The sequence below is a fragment of the Enhydra lutris genome, unplaced genomic scaffold (assembly GCF_002288905.1).
Source record: "Enhydra lutris kenyoni isolate GAN:26980312 unplaced genomic scaffold, ASM228890v2 scaffoldscaffold9, whole genome shotgun sequence".
Classification (NCBI taxonomy): Eukaryota; Metazoa; Chordata; class Mammalia; order Carnivora; family Mustelidae; genus Enhydra; species Enhydra lutris.
This window is the reverse complement of record NW_019154093.1, coordinates 16961042-16981395: the sequence shown is the minus strand read 5'-3', so window position 1 is coordinate 16981395 and position 20354 is coordinate 16961042. Positions and strand designations below refer to the sequence as shown.

The window sequence follows — 20354 nt, the reverse complement described above, 5'->3', positions numbered from 1 at the left end:
CCACACAGGGCAACTTCTTAATGCCCTTCTGGAGTGTCACACTTCAGCTGTGACAGTTTTCAATTATGGGAGGTCAGAATTTAGGTTTCAAAATAATACCAAGGCTGAGGCCATTGTTTTTCTTCTTTGCCACAAATAAATGGTAAACTGCTATGTTAATAAAAACAAAACAAAAACCCAAACACAAAAACCTTTTCTTCCCTCTCTGAAACTCTGTCAGAACCCACAGGGATCTGGGAGTTGGGAATGGACATGTATAATCCTTACACTTACATAATGTGGCTTGTCCAGTGGTGTGTTGGTAAATGTTTTACAGTTGATCTTCACTCGGATTTCTAGCATTTGCCAATGTCCACCGTGTGTTATTTCAAGCTACAGAAGACGCTACAGATAGGATCAGGGCCCACTATATAATTTGTGGATCCGGGGGCAAAATGAAAATGTGGGGCCCCTTGCTAAAAATTATTAACAATTTCAAGATGATGACAGCAGAGCATTAAACCAAGCATGTGAGTATGCTTCTGAGTATGGGGCCTTGTTTCATGCCTATGAAGCCAGATCTATCCAAGAGACATACATAACTTTGAGAGCATAGAAAATAGGAAAATGTAGCAAAATTATTAGAAAGTAATGCATTTTTGGTACTTATTATTTATTAGGTGGTGAACTAGGATCCAGCAGACCTCACTTCCCAAGCTGCTGTCCCCCTTGCCCAAAATTCAATTATTCATTCATTTATTTATGCTAAGAAAGGCACATGTTAGGTGTTGGATTTACAGTTTTGAACAATAAACTCAATCTCTGCTACAACTCCCTATTCTCCTCCCTGTCACTGCTCCCACTCCTTAAGCCCCACCCCAGTCTCCATTCCAGGTTTTGTTTGGTGGGTTAATAGTTTAGACAAACTCTAATTGTGATAACTTCATCTGGACTAAGTACAAGGTCCTGGGATGTTCCATTATGTCCCACACCTTACATGTTACAGTTCCTCTATGTCCACCTACCTCCATCCTTCAACTATTGTTATTTGACTGTGTCTCAGAATCTTCTGGTTTATGCAGTCTCCTCTGAGTAACTCAGATTCTTCCTCGGCACCCTGTCCCTTCTCCAAATCATAGTAAGTGTATGGTGGTCTTCATATGACCACATCATGGTGATCAAGCTGAGGACCTCAGATCCATGCTCTGCCTTTAGGATCCAGGTTGGTCCTGGCTTTGTGACATCTAGTCTTGCTCTCATCCTGGGGTCCTCTGGGCTGACTGACAAGTAGTAGAGTGGGACTGATGAACTTCTGGTTAGTTCTTTCAGCAGGGTCAGGGCCTGGGGACTCCTTAGCTGTCCCAGTCTTACTCAGGCTCTTACTGGAGATGTTAATATCTTCTGAGACGTTCTGGTCCATCCGTGGCATTCTCTGTCCTTCCTTAGAAAAGAAAAAACATCAGCACTTTTTGCACTATACCCAGGAGCCTAAGAAAGGCTTGAGGATGCTAGCTCAATTCTTCTCCCTGCCACTGCCATTTTCACTCTGGTTCCTCTCCAAAAGGAAGCAAGGCAAAATCTATCCAAATCTTCCTTTCCAGAAATTCAGCTTAGAGGGGAAAAATTAGATGCTTTCCTAACCTCTGGCTTTACCTCTTCTGCTAATTCTTACCCTAGTCCACCAGGCTGGAAGGTGGAATTGGGGATTCACAATTTCCATTCATGTAGTAGAAACTTTCCTTATGTGTCCTCTCGCCCTTGATTAAGACTGAAAATCTACAGCCTACTCCAATAGGACATGATAATGGGACATACAGGAAGTAAGAAAAATATTTATTCTGGCCAAAGACTGGCTTTCAAAACTTATTTCAACTCAGAAATTCCATTTTGGAGACCAACAGCAGAGCATCTATCCCTTCCTTCTCTTGACATATCTGTGCAAATGTTCACTGAATTGAATTTGCTTGGCTGTAGGATGGGGATAGGGACACTGAAAAAGCCCCATCAATGTGGTCAGACCAGGTAAGGATTTCAGACTTTACAAAACGTGATAGTAATCCACTGAAGGGATTTAAGATGGAAAGTGACATGGTTAGGTAGTATATCACAGCTATTTGGGAGATAATAGTGGGCAAATATTTATTGTGTGCTTATTAAGTGCCAAGTACTATTTTAAAGGGATTTACATGTATTAACTCATTTAATCCTCATAATAAAAACTTGACATAGATATTACCATTATCCCCATTGTATATATATGGAAACTGACACACAGAGAGATTATTAAGTTTGCCAAGGACATCAGAGGGTGAGAAGAGGGACTAGGATTTGAATCCAGTCAGTCTCAAGAATCTAGGTCCTAGTATCTTAACATTTATTAGGAGCAAATGATATGTCTATGGGGTGGTGAAAAACTGGCACTAGAAGACCAGTTCTGAAGCTGTTATAATATCCAGATAAGATGTGATGGTGGCCTGGTGAGGGGGAGTGCCATGGGACAAAGAGGCAGAATAAGTGGGAGAAATATTGGAGAGTGTTTTTGATGGAGTTGGTAACTGACTGGATGTGGGCCCTGTAGGGAAGAAATCTAGGATGATCTCTGTGTTTCTCTTCACTGAGGTAGAAAGAGCAAAAACAATCACTCTTTCCACTTGCTCCATCCCCTGCCCCATTCCTTGTGTCTTCTGCTCTTCTTGAACCTGCCTTCAAGACTTACCTCCTCTGTGAATGCTTCTCTAACCACCCAGCCCATGGGAATCCATCGTATGAACAATGGGAACACTCATTTTCATACCTCTCATTTGATACTCATTTATTTATGTTTTTATTATGACTCATTCCATAGTCAGTGCAACCCTATGGAGCCTAATTATATATTTCTTTTCATGTTCAACTTATCTTCCTAATTAGGTCTGGAAACTCCATGGTAGTGCAAACATTTTTTTTTCCCCATCTCTCAGATTTCCTTGGAGCCCAGCTCTGAGCTAAGCACATAGATATTTTAGAAATAGTTACTCAATTCATGAACTAGGGAGACATATTGGGGACTTTTAGGAAAGAGCAGGATGAGGAATTTAAGATGTAGTTATCTGATCCACAAAACAAGAGGACAGTGAAGGAATGGAGACATCCCAGGTCAGGGGACTCGTCTACTAAGAGAATAAGCATAAGGCAGGGGGTAGGAAGGGAGGTGAGCAGAGGAAGAATAAAGTAAAATGACAGCTATTTTCACAGTGGGGGAACCTGGGGGCTGTTCCTAAGGGAGATGGTGCTAAGAGAGCTGAAGGATGGAAGGTGCTGAGAGAAGGGCAATGAGAGAAAAAAACAGGGCCGAGGGGTGAGTTGGGTGCTGAATAGAAGGAATGAGCTGGATGGGATGGGGCACAGAAACTTCATAGATGTCCAGTCCCAAACAGTTTTATGAAAATATCAAGACTGGGCAATGATCCCTTCAATCTGTTCTTTTTTTTTTTTTTTAAGATTTTTTTATTTATTCATTTGACAGATAGAGATCACAAGTAGGCAGAGAGACAGGCAGAGAGAGAGGAGGAAGCAGGCTCCCTGCTGAGCAGAGAGCCCGATGTAGGGCTCGATCCCAGGACCCTGGGATCATGACCTGAGCCGAAGGCAGAGGCTTTAACCCACTGAGCCACCCAGGCGCCCCCCTTCAATCTGTTCTTAATTGACAGCACATTAGTTGCAGTTTTGAAGGGGTCCAACTGGGAAGACCAACACGTTAGAGGCATAGGCGGCAGGATAGAGGGAGGGAGTGGGCAGATTACATCTCTGATGCCAGATAACCTCAATTTTCTCAGAGGATTATGAGGCATCTTCTGCCCTGACAGGAAAAAGAGGACTGAGTGCCTAGAGGGGTGGGGATTCAGAGCAGCTAATGGGGTGATGCTGAGGGCATTGGCAAGCAGTTGTTAAGAGGCTGAGGAACCAGTGGAATTTACATAGTAGTTCCATGCAGAGGGCCCAGGCCACATGGCTCCATCACATATTTTCTCCCACAATAGTCTGAAGTAAGAGAATTGAAATGCTCAGAAAGGAGACATAGAGCCAATCCTTGCCCTCATTGCTGTGTCCTGTATACCATCCAGTGCTGGACAATGGCAGAATAAAAAGAAGGACCGAGGCTAGGCTTCTTCCTGGGACAGCTCACTATCTGGGGGAGGGGACAGATAGATACAGTATAATGGATAGCTGCCATGACTGGAAAGACCCCAATGGATTATCTAGACCTCATCTGGTCTTACGAATATAGAAAATAAATTAAAAAAAAATTAAAAAGACAGCTTGCCCTGAGCCCCTTCTCTCTAGTCTGAGAATTCCAAGGTTTACTCTCTTTTCATCCTTGCCGCCTGTGTGCCACACCAGTTGTGCCCATCTCTCCACTCCTTCGGATCAACAATCAGTGTGTCACAAACCATCAAATGTGTCTAGCAGTGTTGGCCTGTTACCTTAAGTGATTCCAATATTTTAAAAAAATTTTGCCAAGAAGTGTGAGCTTCCAGATGAGGAAAAGGAGCAAACAGAGACATTGGAGGAACACGAGGAACACCAGGTGTTGTGGGATATAAGGAGACACTGTTGAAACACGTTGAATGATGGATGTCAAGTGCTCCTGAGACAAGGGTCAAGGCTGAAATGTGTCTCTTGGAATTAGTGACATGGAAGTCAGATATAATCATAAGAAGAGTTGTTGAAGTGACAGATATAGAAGCCAAAATGAAGTGGGCTGGTAAGGTAAAACATGCCAATGAATTTGAAACTATGGAGAAAATATTGTCAACCCCAAAAAGCTTTGCTATGAAAAAGCAGAGAATTATGATATGACCAGATAAGAGAACAGGGATTCCAGAGTGGAAGGAAGGGGAGGACTCTCTACACCACCCCCTGCCTCCCTCCACCCCATTCCTAGAAGAGGGAGAGGTTAGGATCTTCTAGGCCTTGACCTAGAAGAAAGGAGAGGTTGGGACAGATGTAGAGCTTCACGTTTTGTGGTGTTTCCAATCACAACAGAGAATAGCAAAAAATATAAATTCCATAAAAAGATCTCCAGATCATAGGCAGTTTTGAATTAATTTAAAATACACTTAGTTTGGGGCACCTGGGTGGCTCAGTGGGTTAAAGCCTCTGCCTTTGGCTCAGGTCATAATCCCAGGATACTGGGATCAAGGCCCGCATCGGGGTCTCTGCTCAGCAGGGAACCTGCTTCCTCCCCTCTCTCTGCCTGCCTCTCTGCCCACTTGTGATCTCTGTCTGTCAAATAAATAAATAAAATCTTTAAAATACACTTAGTTTAACAATTTCAAGATCAAGTCTCCATCTTCTTTTCTTCATGTAAATGTACCACTCAAAAGAGTTGAATTCAAGAGTACATAAAAGTCATCTGATAAAAGTATACTTGGCATAATATCAAGTTAAATAGATCACAATTCTCAATAGTCTGTTAAATGCCTTAAGCCATCCCTCACACTTGTTTGATTGGGAGCAATTAAAAAATAATAATTTTGAGCATCACGTAAGTAATATCCTTATAAGGCAAAACAGGCTCTGCCAAGCTAGACCCTCACCTGGAATGATGATAATTTCAAAATAATATTGAACCTCCCTCCTGTCTCAGGGAGACCACAGGCCAGCACAGCCCACAGCACCCTGACAATTCATTGCCTGTGCTGACCCTTTATTTTCTGTCCGTTGTCCTGGTATCTCACTTTGGGGACATTTTTTGTGACCCCAGTTCCCAGGAGGACCAGGTGAAATGGCTGTCAGGGAGCACTGCCTGTGTGAGCAGCCACAGCCTGAAAGCCAGTAGACACTGAGTATCAGCCTACAGAGTTACTGCCACTGCCACTATGGGCACCACTGCCTCCACAAGAGTCTTCAGCTGGCCCTGGCCAGACCTGCTTAGGGAGAGATGGCTGTCCCAAGTGGTTGTCTGGAAAGCTGACAGACCAGTGGGTGTCAGAGTGACCCAGAGAGAGGAAGAGCCAAGCAGAACACCATCTAGCTCCTTGGGGTCCTCAGAGGAACTACTGACACAATGCAGGAGCAGGAGTTTCTGGAAGCCGACTAGCTTGGAGAGCAAGCAGTCAGAAAGGAGGCATACAGCTGTGCTGAAACAGGATCCTCCAGGGGCCCCTGCTGCACAGGTTTGAGGGATCCTAGAGGATGAGGTAACATAGCTTCATGGTAAGAGTCTCCCATGATGCAGTCCCTGTACTAGATCTAAGGAGAAGGGTGGCCACAGTGATGGACATGTTCTGGAGCAGTTTGTGCATGTCTTTCAGACTCATTTGCCCCTCAAAAAAAAATCAAGATTTCCTTTGTTGTTCAGATGAGGTATATGTTGTGCTTCCCACAGAGTTTAATCCAAGAAATAAAGACCTGACAGCCTCTGAATGTGGCTTTGGGTTTTGAGCTAATATTCTCATTCCCTGAGATATGAGTGCTTGAGGGACAATCAGATGGGGCAGGGGGAGATGCGGTTTTTCCTTATATGCTCTAGGCTAATGAGAGAGATTAGAGAATTCATTGTCATAGCTAAGATGGTCCAGTCTCCAGGCGAGCCTTCAGGTTGATGGCAGAGAGTAGCTGATGACCAGATCTGAGATCCCTGCTATGGATGGAGGATGCCTTATGGCTCCCCTCTGCTCTGAATCCCAGCCCTACCACATCCTAGCTGGGTGGTCAGAGGCAAGTGGCTCAGCTTCTCTGAGCCTCATATGTCTCATGGGAAACAATGGAGAAGTGAGCCTTCATTGGAGGGTTGTTGTGAGGTTGGAGGAGCCCATGCATATTCCCTGAGGGCTCATGGATGGTACTTGATAAATGTGAGTTGTCCCTTGAGATATTTCAAAAAGTAAGCCTCCAGTTCTTCCCTGCTTTTCAGACTGGTCATGGTTAATCTACTAATCTGTGCACATGTGCATAACTGCTGGGCAATGTCTGCTCCACCTCTTCTGTAACACCCTCATTCCATTCAGTGAGGAGAAGTGGCTCTCACTGTGGCTGCCAAGCTGTGTGTGGGTGCATATGGACCCCACAGGCGTGTATGATCAGTCTTCTTTCTTCTGCCCAACTGGATTCTTAGTCTTCCTCTCCTTTTATGACCTTCACCACAACCCAAAGGTATGGCCAAACGCAGAGGTGTGATGGCCTTGGGAGGAAAGGATGGGATGATTGCTGCAGAACAACCCCTTTTCCTGTCCCAGCTTTTGTTGTGCTGTCCCTTGGATGACTGGAAGGAAGGGCTTGATCACACCTGTCCTGGCCCAAGTGCTCCTTCTGCAGGTGTTTGACCCTTCCCAGTTTGCACCGGGTTCCTCTCAACACAACCATGCTTTCCTGCCCTTCTCAGAAGGATCAAGGTGAAGCACTTGTACTTGGGTGGGTGTATCACTTGGGTGAATTGGGTGAATACCTGATGTTTGTGACTTTCTTTGTTCATCTGTAGTGTCTGCAGTTACTAGCATTGTATTATTGTGTGTAGGGAAAGAGGTGTGTGTCTCTGTGTTCAAAAAGAAGGTGGCAATCATCGCTTGCCATGGAGACTTGGACCCATTGCTCTACCCAATGGTTAACCACAGTTTAGTGTGACAATGTTCCAAAGTTCAGTATATTCTAATATTTTTCTCACTTTAGGAGGATGACTTTAAAATATTTCAGATGTTTCTTTTTCAATTACCAGTAATCCAGGCCACTGCCTTTTGTACCTAATTCATTATCTACCACTCACAGTATCAGTGATGTTTGCCTGTGTTTGGACTTCCTTTGGGTTCTTATAAGCATTCCAGTTGTGTACAGAAATGGTTTCAACAAAGTCTCACACCAATGGCTGTCTTCTCTATTTTTGCAATCTCATCCAACAAAATATTTACTACCCATTAATATTCTTATAACCATTGACAACTTTTCCAGTTGGCAAAATTCTTTATTTGAATGGGACTGGCATATCATATTCCACAGTATACGTAGTGAACATTGGCAAGCAGCATAAAATTGAGGACAATCAACTCCTTTGAGAGAAAACCTACTATTTTGCATATGACACTTTTTTGTATTGGCATTTGAACGTTATCTGGTCTGTAAAATGTAAAGCACACGGAAGTGGCTGTTCAGTGGGAAGACTATTGTCCAGAGTGGCTGCTATGAAATCTTCCAGTGCTGCTGAAAGTGTTCTATAAATAGTAACTGCAGGAAACTTTGTAAGTAGTTACTAGAAAACTGTTTTTTTCCAAGTATAGGAATCTGCCAATCCCTCACATACAAAATGAATCCACTTTCTTTTTAAAAAATTTTTTTATTGTGTTATGTTAGTCACCATAAAATACATCATTAGTTTTTGACCCAGTGTTCCATGATTCATGGTTTATGTACAAAATCCAGTGATCAATGCTATATGTGCTCTCCTTAATATCCACCAAAAGGCTCAGCCATCCCTGCACCCCTCTCCCCTCTAAAACCCGCAGTTTGTTTCTCGGAGTCCGCAGTCTCTCATGGTTTGTATCCCCCTCCATTTCCCCCAATTCACTTTTCCTTTCCTTCTCCTAATGTCCTCCATGTTATTCCTTATGTTCCGCAAGTAAGTGACACCATGTGATAATTGGCTTTCTCTGCTTGACTTATTTCACTCAGCATAATATCCTCCAGTCCACTTTCACACAACATCTTTAAGCAAATTGTGCTTCCAGATACTGGCTCCAGGATTTGTTTCTCCCTGGGATTGAGACCTTCCTCCTAGACGTTGGTACAAGTCAACTGACTGCAAGATGAGACAGGAAAAGGATACACAGCTCAGTTCCTAGCTCAGAACTAATGGTTACTCATATTTTATTCCATTCAGGGTTTGTTTGTTTTTTTTCAGTTCAATAGACATCATTCAATTATAAGACTGCCTATTAAACCTGTCTCTGTGTGCCAAGTCCTCTGCTATGAGATGGCATACTGCCCTTGCTTCCAGGAGTTCACAGTCAAGAAATATATGCCACCACTCAAAAGAGACATCTTTCTTTCTCTTTCTTTCTTTCTTTCTCTTTCTTTCTTTCTTTCTTTCTTTCTTTCTTTCTTTCTTTCTTTCTTTCTTTCTTTCTCTTTCTTTCTTTCTCTCTCTCTCTCTCTCTCTCCATCCCTCCCTTTCTTTCTTTCTCTCTTCATTCACTCATTACTAATTGACCCTCTGTAGGAAGCTCCATGTTCCTGGCACTGTACTACTCTGGAAAGCAATGTGTCCCTGAGTAAAGTATTAGGGTGATGTCAGGGTCCAGGAATGAAGAGGCATGGTGAGCAGGAGTGGGGGTGAGGGCAGGCTATCATTGCCCTTAGCCATGAGTATGTGGCAGGCAGAGTGGAGGGAGGGCATTCCTTGGGATCTCTTCAGCAGGAGCTGAGCTGGAAGGAGGAGAGAGTTAACAGGTGACTAGTGAGTGAGCCAACAACCGAGAGAGGACTCTGATGTCATCTGAGGCATTTGGACATGTTGTACCTGCCCTGATGGAGGGCATGGGAGGTTCTGAACTTGGCTGGGGTTTCAGGAGAGGAAGTGGAGGCAGGAGACAGAAAAGTCTGGGTTAGGAGGTAGAGTGATGGCAAGCAGAGACATTTCTGCAGTAGAATTGGAAGGCTACAGCAGCTGGTTGACTGAGGGGCCAAGGGGGAGATAGGAGTCTGGACCCAACCTGGCAGGCAGATGGTGTATCAGGTTGAGAGTCACTAAGGCTCTGCCCCTGCAGAAGCTTCTCTGTGCCATTCTGACTTCCTTACCCAACTCTGCCTTGTCCTTACTCTGAGGATCTGGACCCCTGTGTGCCCCAGATGGTTAGGGCCTGAAGGGTGGCCCAGCCCACCCCCTATGGTGCCCTGTCCTGCTCTCCCCATTGTGAAACCAGAAATGGCATGTGCAGAGAGTCAACAACTTAATAATAAACTATTTTAATGATCCCTTGACTTTGCCCTGAGGCACAAGGTGCCGACCTTCTTGCAACAGAATTTCAGGCCTACTGAGAGCACAGATAAGAGTAGGAGCTAATCCTGGAAGAGTGTAGGCTTTGTCAAAGGATAAGGGGAGAGTGTGAAACAAGCAAGGCGGGGTAGGCGTAGAGATGTGTGTGTGTCCTGAGGGAAGGGGACTGGGCTGTGTCCATGCAGGAGGGCCATGAATGTGCTGTTTCTGGCAGGGGGTTTGATGCCACTTCTCATTTCCTTTTTCCTCCCTAACGCAGGAACTGCATCGGGAAGCAGTTTGCCATGAACGAGATGAAGGTGGCGGTGGCCTTGACACTGCTCCGTTTTGAGCTGGCCCCAGATCCTTTCAGGGTCCCTGTTCCCACTCCAAGAATTGTGTTAATGTCCAAGAATGGGATCCACCTTCATCTCACGAAGCTCCTCTAACCCTTGTGGGGACAAGGATGAGCCCCAACGGCCTCCTGCCTACCATCATGTTTTCCTGTCAGTCTCTCCTGTCTGCTGTCTTCTGCCCACTTCCCACTTTCACTCTGCCCACAGCCAGTCTCCTGTTCTCCTCCCCTTGTGCATCTGATGTCTGTCCTTCTCCATCTCACCCTTTCCCAAGATTCCTACCTGTTTGCCTGTTACCTTTTTCCTACCCAGCTGTAGCTCTGACTATCCATGTAAGTCATGAACAATGACCTGTCCCCCAGGCTGTCTGCCCTCTCCGCATTGCTGTTCCTTTCTGTCTGCTTTGTGTTCCTTGCTGCTTAACCACATTACACAGACTTGGTTCCTTAAAAGAGCACAAGTTGATGATCCTGTAGCTTAGCTGATCAGAAATATGAAATGGGTCTCCCTGGCACAACAAAGGTGTTACAGAACCTCTAAGGGAGAATCTCTTTTCTTGAATTTTCTACCTTCTAAAATTCTGCTCTTAAGGCTATTCAGTGAGGGGATTAGGCCTCCCGTTTATCAAGGAAATATCCTGTTCTTAAATGCAATTGATTACAGATGTTAACAGTACCCATGAAATTTTTAGTGCAACATCTAGACTTCTTTTTAATTGAATAACGGGGACTCCAGCCAATCCAAGCTGACATATAAAGCTAGTCATCACAGTCTACCATTTGTCCTCTTATCATTCACACATTCCATTAAACCATATTTCATCTGCAATTTAAGTATAATAAAGTCACACTTCCACCAACTAACCTTCATATGATTGAATGTGTGTTGATCCTTTTCCCCAAGCACAAAACAAAGTCATTGGAGGGTATTCTCTCTTCTCCCTGAAATCCTGTGACCTACATGCTATGATACAAAGTTAACTATTAGTACCACATGTCTGGTTTCTGTGCAGGATATAAGACAAGAAAGAAAAAATCTGACACCCATGTGCACACATGCATAATCATATTCATAACAAAGCAGGAAAATGCTAGAAATAATTACCCTCTTTATTTCTATAACCTAGGACATGGCCATCCTTAGCATTTATAACAGCCTTCTTCCACTACCCATTCGGTTATTTTCTTTGCCCTCTGAAAGCCCCTCATCCGGTTGTGTTTTTTTTGCCTGGTGCCATGACCCAGACCCTCACTCTTAAAGGGTCTGGGCCAATACTAGTCTTGCCTGAACTGGGCTGTGGCATTTTCCCATTTGCTCTCATGACAGCGCAAAGCAATTCTATGAGATGCCTATGTATTTCCTCCATTCCAAGCATATTTTTACTTACCTTCATGGTAAGTAAACTGGCAATTTCCCCCTTGGTAATCAGATAGATCCAGCACAGTCATTGCTTCTGAGTTAGACCCATGAGGAGCCCAAAGTGTCCAGGAGTTATCTTCATGCAGTCATTCTTGTGTCTCCTGGTGGAAGCACTCTCACTTTCAGATATAAGAACACCAGGACAACACAGCACAAGGTTACAGGGATAAGTACTCCCTATTTTGCTAATCAGATCACTAGGGTTAAAAATGAGTGGTTCTGCTCCTATTTCTATCCCTTGAGTACTGGATGGGTGAGTCTGTTTATGGGAGAAACAGCCCCATATAATGGCCATTGATTTAAAGCAAATACAGCCCTCTGGAGAGCCTTCCTTCCACCCTGCAAGTTATTGCCAGCTAGCTGGTGCTGTACACCCAAAGTTATCCTGAGGTTATTTTTCTGGTTCTGGAATGCCTAGCTGGAATGGATATCCTCCCCAACTGGCAAAGAAGACTCAGTAGAATATGGGGGTTGATGGCTCCAGCTCATGAGGCTCTTCCCATATGTCCTCGTTCCAGTTGTCAGAGTCCCATTTCCCAGTGTTCTCACTGTAACAGTTGACATGCCGCAAGATACGGAATTCAGTTTGCTGACAATTCAGGCACAGGCAGGGTGACACCTGGGTTTAGTTTCAGATTCTGGGTCCTGGTTAAAGCTTGTTGCTACAGGTCAGAGTGATCTTCAGTGCAGACATAGAAGCTTTCAGGTTATCTATTTATTTAGGTCTGAGAATTTGAATCCTCCACATTGTTCTTTCCTTTTCCCACATCTTCAGTACAACATGGACATCTAGTCAATCTTCTTATGCTCCTTAGTTTGACTAACATGTTTTAAGGCATCCAATACTTGATCACCGGAACCTTGTCTTTTGCAAGACTTTGATTAGCAGCATCCAATGGTGAAGTCTTGTGTATTGCAACATCAGGCCCTGGGCTACCCATGTGCTCTTTACCATTGGTATTAGAGTCACCAGTCCCTTTCCAAATAATCCTATTAGAGAACCAATTCATGAAACCCAGAACCAAGTCAGAAAATCTGTTAAGATTCTATTTCTCTAGAGTCATTCTTGGTACCATAATTTGTCTTAGTCAGAGTCTTACCAGAAAAACGAAACCAGTAGAATAGATAGATGCCTGTCTGGAAAGAAAACGACAAATCCAGAAGGATAATGTATCTGATCCTCACTTGCTTTCCAGCCAGTAGCTTTCTTGTATTTTCCCTGTCTTAACACTGAGCAGCTTAACTAAGAAAGGGGACTAGAAGGCTAGGTTGTCCAGTTGATGGGATGCCTGACTGAGCGAGGACACAGCAGGGAAGGGAAGGGCATGGAAGGGTCATGGTCAGCCAGCACCAAAAGACAGGGATAGGAAGGGCAGGGAAAGTAGGTGCCAACTCACCAATCCACTGGCAGAAGAAAGTAAACACATCTGGGATCATGGGACCTATAAGAGAATGATCAGGTCATGCACAGACTGAAAAATTCCCAGAGGAGGCTTCTGGATAAATAGGACATGCATGGACCTTAGTTCCCCAAACTTTTGATGCAGGCCCCAGGACTCCTCTCCACATGGTGCTCAGCTGAGCCCTTGACTTGCAGGAAGCCCCACCATCTCCCACCAATGCTGACCCTGTCAGTTGTAAAAACAAAACAAAACAAAACAAAACAAAAACAAAAAACAAAAAAAAACAACAATCCTTAGGGAAGTCGGGCTCATAGATGTTCAGGAATCCAAGGGACTGTCCAAACCGAAGTGCATGGGCATAGGGGAATTGGTGGGCCCAGGAAACAATTTTGTCCAGGCTCTCTGTCCACTGTATCAGAAATATGACAGAACGGGAGGACCCTCAGGAGACCACTGTCACCAGCCAGGCCCTACGTCCCTGGGCAAAGAAGGCAGGGGGCTGCCCAGACAGACCATGGGAGCAACCTTCCCTCATCCTGCATCCCCCTGCATCCCCCTATACACGCCCCCTATACTGGGGGCAGTCCCCTCTCCAGCCCCAGAGAGATCACTGTAAGTTCAAGCCACCCAACTGCTGTACCTGAGTGAGCTCAACAACCCCAAGCTGGCCAACTTGCTTCCATCTGGTTCCTGTCATCAGCCTTCTATCTATGCTGCTCCAAGAAAGAGATTTCTCATTAAAGCTGTTTTCATGAGAGTGATAACATCATCATACTGTGCATTGCAGAAATCTGCTGAATTCTGCCCCTATTATGTCATTTGATACACTTTTCTGAGCCCCTACTATGTGCAGGAAACTATCTTAAGGTCTCAGGGTATGAGATGTACTGCGTCTTACACTTTCATTCCATGGGCAGACCGATTAGACTCAACTAAACAATTAAGGAGTGTGAAACACCCAGTAGTAAGTGCCAAGAAGGAAGCAGACATGCTGCTATGAGAGACTAGCAGGGAGTATCTACTTAGAGAGGGAGATTGGAGATGGCCCCTGGTTAGAGGGGGGAAACCTGGAGGATGACAAGCAGCTGACAGAGCGAGGGACAACATTCCCAGGAGAGCAAACAGCAAGCACAAAAGCTCTGGGCAGGAAAAAGTAATGGTGTCTTCCAGGAGCTGCCACCTGGTGGGATCATGGCCTGAGATGAGATTGGAGATCATCCAGAGGGTGGTGTGTGCTTTAAGATAGGGTGTGTTAAAAATTTAGGTAGAAATATATGAAAGCATCAGCATCATGCCAACACAGAGTAATTATTATGCATAATAAACGGCAGTCCAGCACTAGCAAAACTGGAGTACAAATTTGAGGTCATGGTCCTATCTGCGACATTTACTTTCTTTGTGACCTTGACAAAGTCGACTAAGTCCCTGGGTCTTAGTTTTCTTGTCTGTAAATTAAGGTTAATAAAATGTACAGTGGTTATGTCTATGCTTTGGAAATGTTATGCAAATATTGAGAAAATATTTTGGAAGCTTTACTGCATGCCAACAGCGAGCAGAGTCCGGGTCAGGAACCCTTACTTCTTCAGAATGACTTGTAGTTCATTCCAGGTAGAAAGTCCTCCTACACAATGTCCCCAGGAAAGAATAAACATGAGAGTTCTGTGTCTTCACTTGGTGGGAAAAGAAAGCAAATATTCAGGATTGAAAACATTTTGGCTGGGATGTGCAGTCTTTATAGGGGAGTACAAGTCAACAAGGTATGATATATTGTGTCAGCATCCAACCGAATGTTATCAGTCCCAGAAACAGGAATGCCTGGTGTTCTCTACCCACTGGGGTAATCCCTTCAAGCTGCCACCTTGGGGACTAACTGCACACACTCCTCTGCCTTCCTGTGGCCTATTAACAGAACCAGGAAGCATCCAGGAATAAAAATACTCATTTCCCTTTAAAATGTGGCAACCCAGAGTGAACCTAGTCTTTTTAAGACAGTGACCTAATGGGTCCAATATGATCCTGATTTCCTCCTTCATTCATTTGTCAAGTAGTAAGAATGCATTGGGCATCATCAATAGACACAGCCCTCTCCCAGACTTTAGAAACCTCAGGACTCAGGTTGCTTTTCTGCAACCTTCAAAGACTCCTTGGTTGGGGTGTCTGGATACCAGATGAATGAGAAAGATATTGACTGGGTAAGAAAATTGACTGTGCCCGCACAACTAAGACTTGAGCTCATACTTGACAGACAGTTCTGCATTCTGCTTTCCTCACTTTCCTCTAAGCTCTACTCATATCCTAAGTAATTCTCCATAAGCATCTTTCTCAATGACTGCTACATCAAGCCAGGTGGTGTGCTCTATGCTTGCTCACAAAAACTGCTTTGTATAGGGAGGCTTGCATTTATGCCAATATGTGGGGTTGATGCCTGAAATACAGTCCTGCTCCCAGGAAATACTGGATCAAATAGAAGAAACATGAAATGTCCCCTGCAAAGTTTGGCAGCTACCACGTGTGGGCTGGAAGGTGGTTTTCAGCAAATGGTTCACAGCAAGGTCTCTGGAGTCACACTGCCTGGGGTGAATGCTGGCTCCACCTCTTACCAGGAGTGTGACCCTGGCCAGGGTAGCTAAGCTCTTTGTGCCTTACTTTTGTCACGAGGACTATGGGATTATTTTATGTATACACAGACACATACACACACACACACACACACACACACACACACACACACACACACGTATGTATTTAGTTAGTTTAAATTCAAGTTAGTTAACACATAGCGTATATCGTTTTTAGGAGTAGAATTTAGTGCTTTATCGCTTACATAGAACACCCAGTCCTCATCACACCAGGTACCCTCCTTAATGCCCATCACCCATTTATCCCTTCCCCCCACTCACCTCCCCTCCAACAACCCTCAGTTTCCTGTAGTTTAGAGTTTCTTATGGTTTGCCCCCCTCTCTGTTTTTATTTCATTTTATTCTTCCTTCCCATCCCCTATATTCATCTGTATTGTTTCTTGAATTCTGTCTACAAGTGAAATCGTATGGTATTTATCTTTTAACTGACTTATTTGCTTAACATAATACCCTCCAGTTCCTTCCATCCACATCCTTGCAAATGGCAAGACTTCATTCTTTTGGATGGCTGAGTAATATATATATATATATATATATATATATATACCACTTCTTTATCCATTCATCTGTTGATGGACATTTGGTATCTTTCCACTATTTTGTACATTGCTTATATAAACTTTGAGGTACACGTGCTCCTTCCCAACACTATTTTTGTTTCCTTGGGTAAATGCTGGATAGTGCAATTGCTGGGTTGTAGGGTGGCTATATTTTTACCTTTCTGAGGAACCTCCACACTGTTTTCCACAGTGGTTGCATCAGCTTGTATTCCCACCAACAGTGCAAGAGGATTCCCCTCTTTCCACAGTCTCACCACCATCTGTTGTTTCCTGAGTTGAAAAAAGCCATCCTTTTTTTCTTTTAAAACTTTATTTGTTCAGAATAAATAAAATCTTTGAAAAAGGAGGGGGGCACCTGGGTGGCTCAGTCCTTAAGCGTCTGCCTTCATCTCAGGTCATGATCCCAGGGTCATGGGATCGAGCCCCACATCGGGCTCCCTGCTCAGCGGGAATCCTGCTTCTCTCTCTCCCACTCCCCATGCTTGTGTTCCCTCTCTTGCACACTCTCTCACTTGCTCTCTGTCAAATAAATAAATAAAATCTTAAAAAAAAAAAAACCCCAAAACTTTATTTGTTCAGTGTTCCAAGATTCATTGTTTATGCATCACACCCAGTGCTCCATGCAATATGTTCCCTCCTTTTAGCCATTCTGACTGGTGTGAGGTGGTATCTCATTGTGGTTTTGATTTGTGTTTCCCTGATGATGAGTGATGTTGAGCACCTTTTCATGTGTCTGTTGGCCATTTGTGTGTCTTCTTTGGAGAAATATCTGCTCATGTCCTCTGTCCATTTCTTAACTGGATTTTTTGCTGTTTGGGTGTGTAGTTTGATAAGTTCTTTATAGATTTTGGATAGTAGCCCTTTATCTGATAAGACAGTGGCAAATATCTTCTCTCATTCCATCAATGGCCTTTTAGTTTTGCTTATTGTGTTCTTTGTGCAGAGGATTTATCTTGATCAGGTCCAATAGGTAGATTTTTTGCTTTTGTTTCCCTTGCATCTGGAGATGTGTCTAGGAAGAAGTTGCTGTGGCTGAGGTCAAAAAGGTTGCTGCCTGTTTTCTCTTCTAGCAAAGTGATGGTTTCTTGTCTTACTTTAAGTGTTTCATCCATTTTGAGTTTCCTTTTGCGTATGGTGTAGGAAATTGGCCTAGTTTCATTTTGCATGTCACTCTCAGTTTTCCCAACATCATTTGTTGAAGAGACTGTCTTTTTCCCATGGACAGTCTTTCCTACTTTGTTGATTAGTTGGCCACATTCTTGTGGGTCCATTTCTGGGTTCTCTATTCTGTTCCATTGATCTCTGTGTCTATTTTTGTGCCAGTACCATAGTGTCTTGATGATGACAGCTTTGTAATATAGCTTGAAGTCTCGAATTGTGATGTCTCCCTCTGCTTTATTTTTTCAACTTTAATTTGGCTATTTGGGATCTTTTCTGGTTCCATACAAATGTTAGGATTGTTTGTTTTAGCTTTGGGGAAAAGTCTGGTGGTATTTTGATAGAGATTGCTTTTCATTTCTTTGTGTCTTCTTCAATTTTTTTCATAAGTGTTCTGTACTTTTCAGCTTCAGATCTTTTACCCTCTTTTTAATGTTTATTCCTAGGTATCATGGTTTTCAATGTAATTGCGTATGAGATCAATTTTTCATTTCTCCTTCTGCGGCTTCATTATTGGTGTATAGAAATGCAGCAGATTTCTGTACATTGATTTTATATGCGGAGACTTTACTGAATTCATGTACCAGTTCTCGCAATTTTTTGGTGGACTCTTTTCAGTTTTCTACATAAAGTATAATGTCATCTGCAAAAAGTCAAAGTTTGATTTCTTCTTTGCCCATTTGGATGTCTTTTATTTCTTTCTGTTGTCTGATTGCCAAGGCTTGGACTTCCAATACTATGTTGAACAACAGTGGTGAGAGTAGACATCCCTGTCATGTTTTGTCCTTAGAGGAAAAGCTGTTTCCTCATTGCGAATGATATTAGTTGTGTATCTTTCACATATGGTCTTTATGATGCTGAGGCATGTTCCTTCTATCCCTACTTTCTTGAAGGTTTGTATCATGAAATGATGCTGTATTTTGTCAAATGTTTTTTCTGCATCTGTTGAGAGGGTCATGTGTTTCTTATCCTTTCTTTTATTAATGTGGTCTAACATGTCAATTGATTTGCAGATTCTGAACCACCCCTACAGTCCAGGAATAAATCCCAGTTGATCATGTGAATAGTTCTTTTTTTTTTTTTTTTACTTTTTTTTTTTAGTTTCTTTTCGGTGTACCAGAATTCATTGTTTATGAGCCACACCCAGTGCTCCATGCAATACATGCCCTCCGTAATACCCACCACCAGGCTCACCCAACCTCCCACCCCCCGCCCCTTCAATACCCTCAGATTGTTTTTCAGAGTCCATAGTCTCTCATGGTTCATCTCCCCCTCCAATTTCCCTCAACTCCCTTCTCCTCTCCATCTCCCCATGTCCTCCATGTTATTTCTTATGCTCCACAAATAAGTGAAGCCATATGATAATTGACTCTCTCTGCTTGACTTATTTCACTCAGCATAATCTCTTCCAGTCCTGTCCATGTTGATACGAAAGTTGGGTATTCATCCTTTCTGATGGAGGCATAATACTCCATAGTATATATGGACCATATCTCCTTTATCCATTCGTCTGTTGAAGGGCATCTTCTTTCCACAGTTCGGCGACTGTGGCCATTGCTGCTATGAACATTGGGGTACAGATGGCCCTTCTTTTCACTACATCTGTATCTTTGGGGTAAATACCCAGTAGTGCAATTGCAGGGTCATAGGGAAGCTCTATTTTTAATTACTTGAGGAATCTCCACACTTTTTTTTTCAAAGTGGCTGCCCCAACTTGCATTCCCACCAACAATGTAAGAGGGTTCCCCTTTCTCCACATCCTCTCCAACACACGTTGTTTCCTGTCTTGTTAATTTTGGCCATTCTAACTGGTGTAAGGTGGTATCTCAATGTGGTTTTGATTTGAACCCCCCTGATGGCTAGTGATGATGAACATTTTTGCATGTGTCTGTTAGCTATTTGTATGTCTTCTTTGGAGAAGTGTCTGTTCATGTCTTCTGCCCATTTTTTGACGTGATTATCTGTTTTGTGTGTTGAGTTTGAGGAGTTCTATATAGATCTTGGATATCAGCCCTTTGTACTGTCATTTGTGAATATCTTCTCCCATTCCGTGGATTGCCTCTTTGTTTTGTTGACTGTTTCTTTTGCTGTGCAGAAGCTTTCGATCTTGATAAAGTTGCAAAAGTTCATTTTTGCTTTTGTTTCCTTTGCCTTTGGAGACATATCTTGAAAGAAGTTGCTGTGGCTGATGTCAAAGAGGTTACTGCCTATGTTCTCCTCTAGGATTTTGATGGATTCCTGCCTCATGTTAAGGTCTTTTATCCATTTCGAGTTGATCTTTGTGTATGGTGTAAAAGAATGGTCGAGTTTCATTATTGTACACATAGCTGTCCAGCTTCCCCAGCACCATTTATTGAAGAGATTTTTTTCCACTGTATATTTTTTCCTGCTTTGTTGAAGATTATTTGACCATAAAGTTGAGGGTCCATATCTGCGCTCTCTACTCTGTTCCACTGGTCTATGTGTCTGTTTTTGTGCCAGCACCATGCTGTCTTGGTGATCACAGCTTGAAATCGGGCAACGTGATGCCGCCAGTTTTATTTTTCTTTTTTAACATTTCCTTAGCAATTCGGGGTCTCTTCTGATTCCATACGTTTTAGGATTGTTTGCTCCAGCTCTTTGAAGAACACTGGTGGAATTTTGATCGGAATGGCATTAAAAGTATAGATTGCTCTAAGAAGTATAGACATTTTAACAATGTTTATTCTTCTGATCCATGAGCATGGAATGGTCTTCCATCTTTTTGTGTCTTTGATTTCTTTCATGAGTCTTTTTTTTTTTTCCGGGGTCGTGGGGTTGATCCCTACATTGGGCTCCATACTCAGCATGGAGTCTGTTTGAGATTCTCCCTCTCCCTCTCCCTTTGTGCCTCCCACTTGTGCTGTCTCTCTTTC

The 20354-nt window shown here is 43.3% G+C and overlaps 1 protein-coding gene across 1 annotated transcript; it reads left to right on the top strand.

Moving 5' to 3' along the window:
- The first annotated feature begins 7020 nt into the window (after positions 1-7020).
- On the top strand, positions 7021-10374 carry LOC111142797 (cytochrome P450 4A12A-like). Its single transcript, XM_022496107.1, has 3 exons — positions 7021-7134; positions 7279-7355; positions 10206-10374. Exons 1-3 carry the CDS (start codon positions 7021-7023, stop codon positions 10372-10374), a joined length of 360 nt encoding a protein of 119 aa, XP_022351815.1.
- Positions 10375-20354: the final 9980 nt, after the last annotated feature.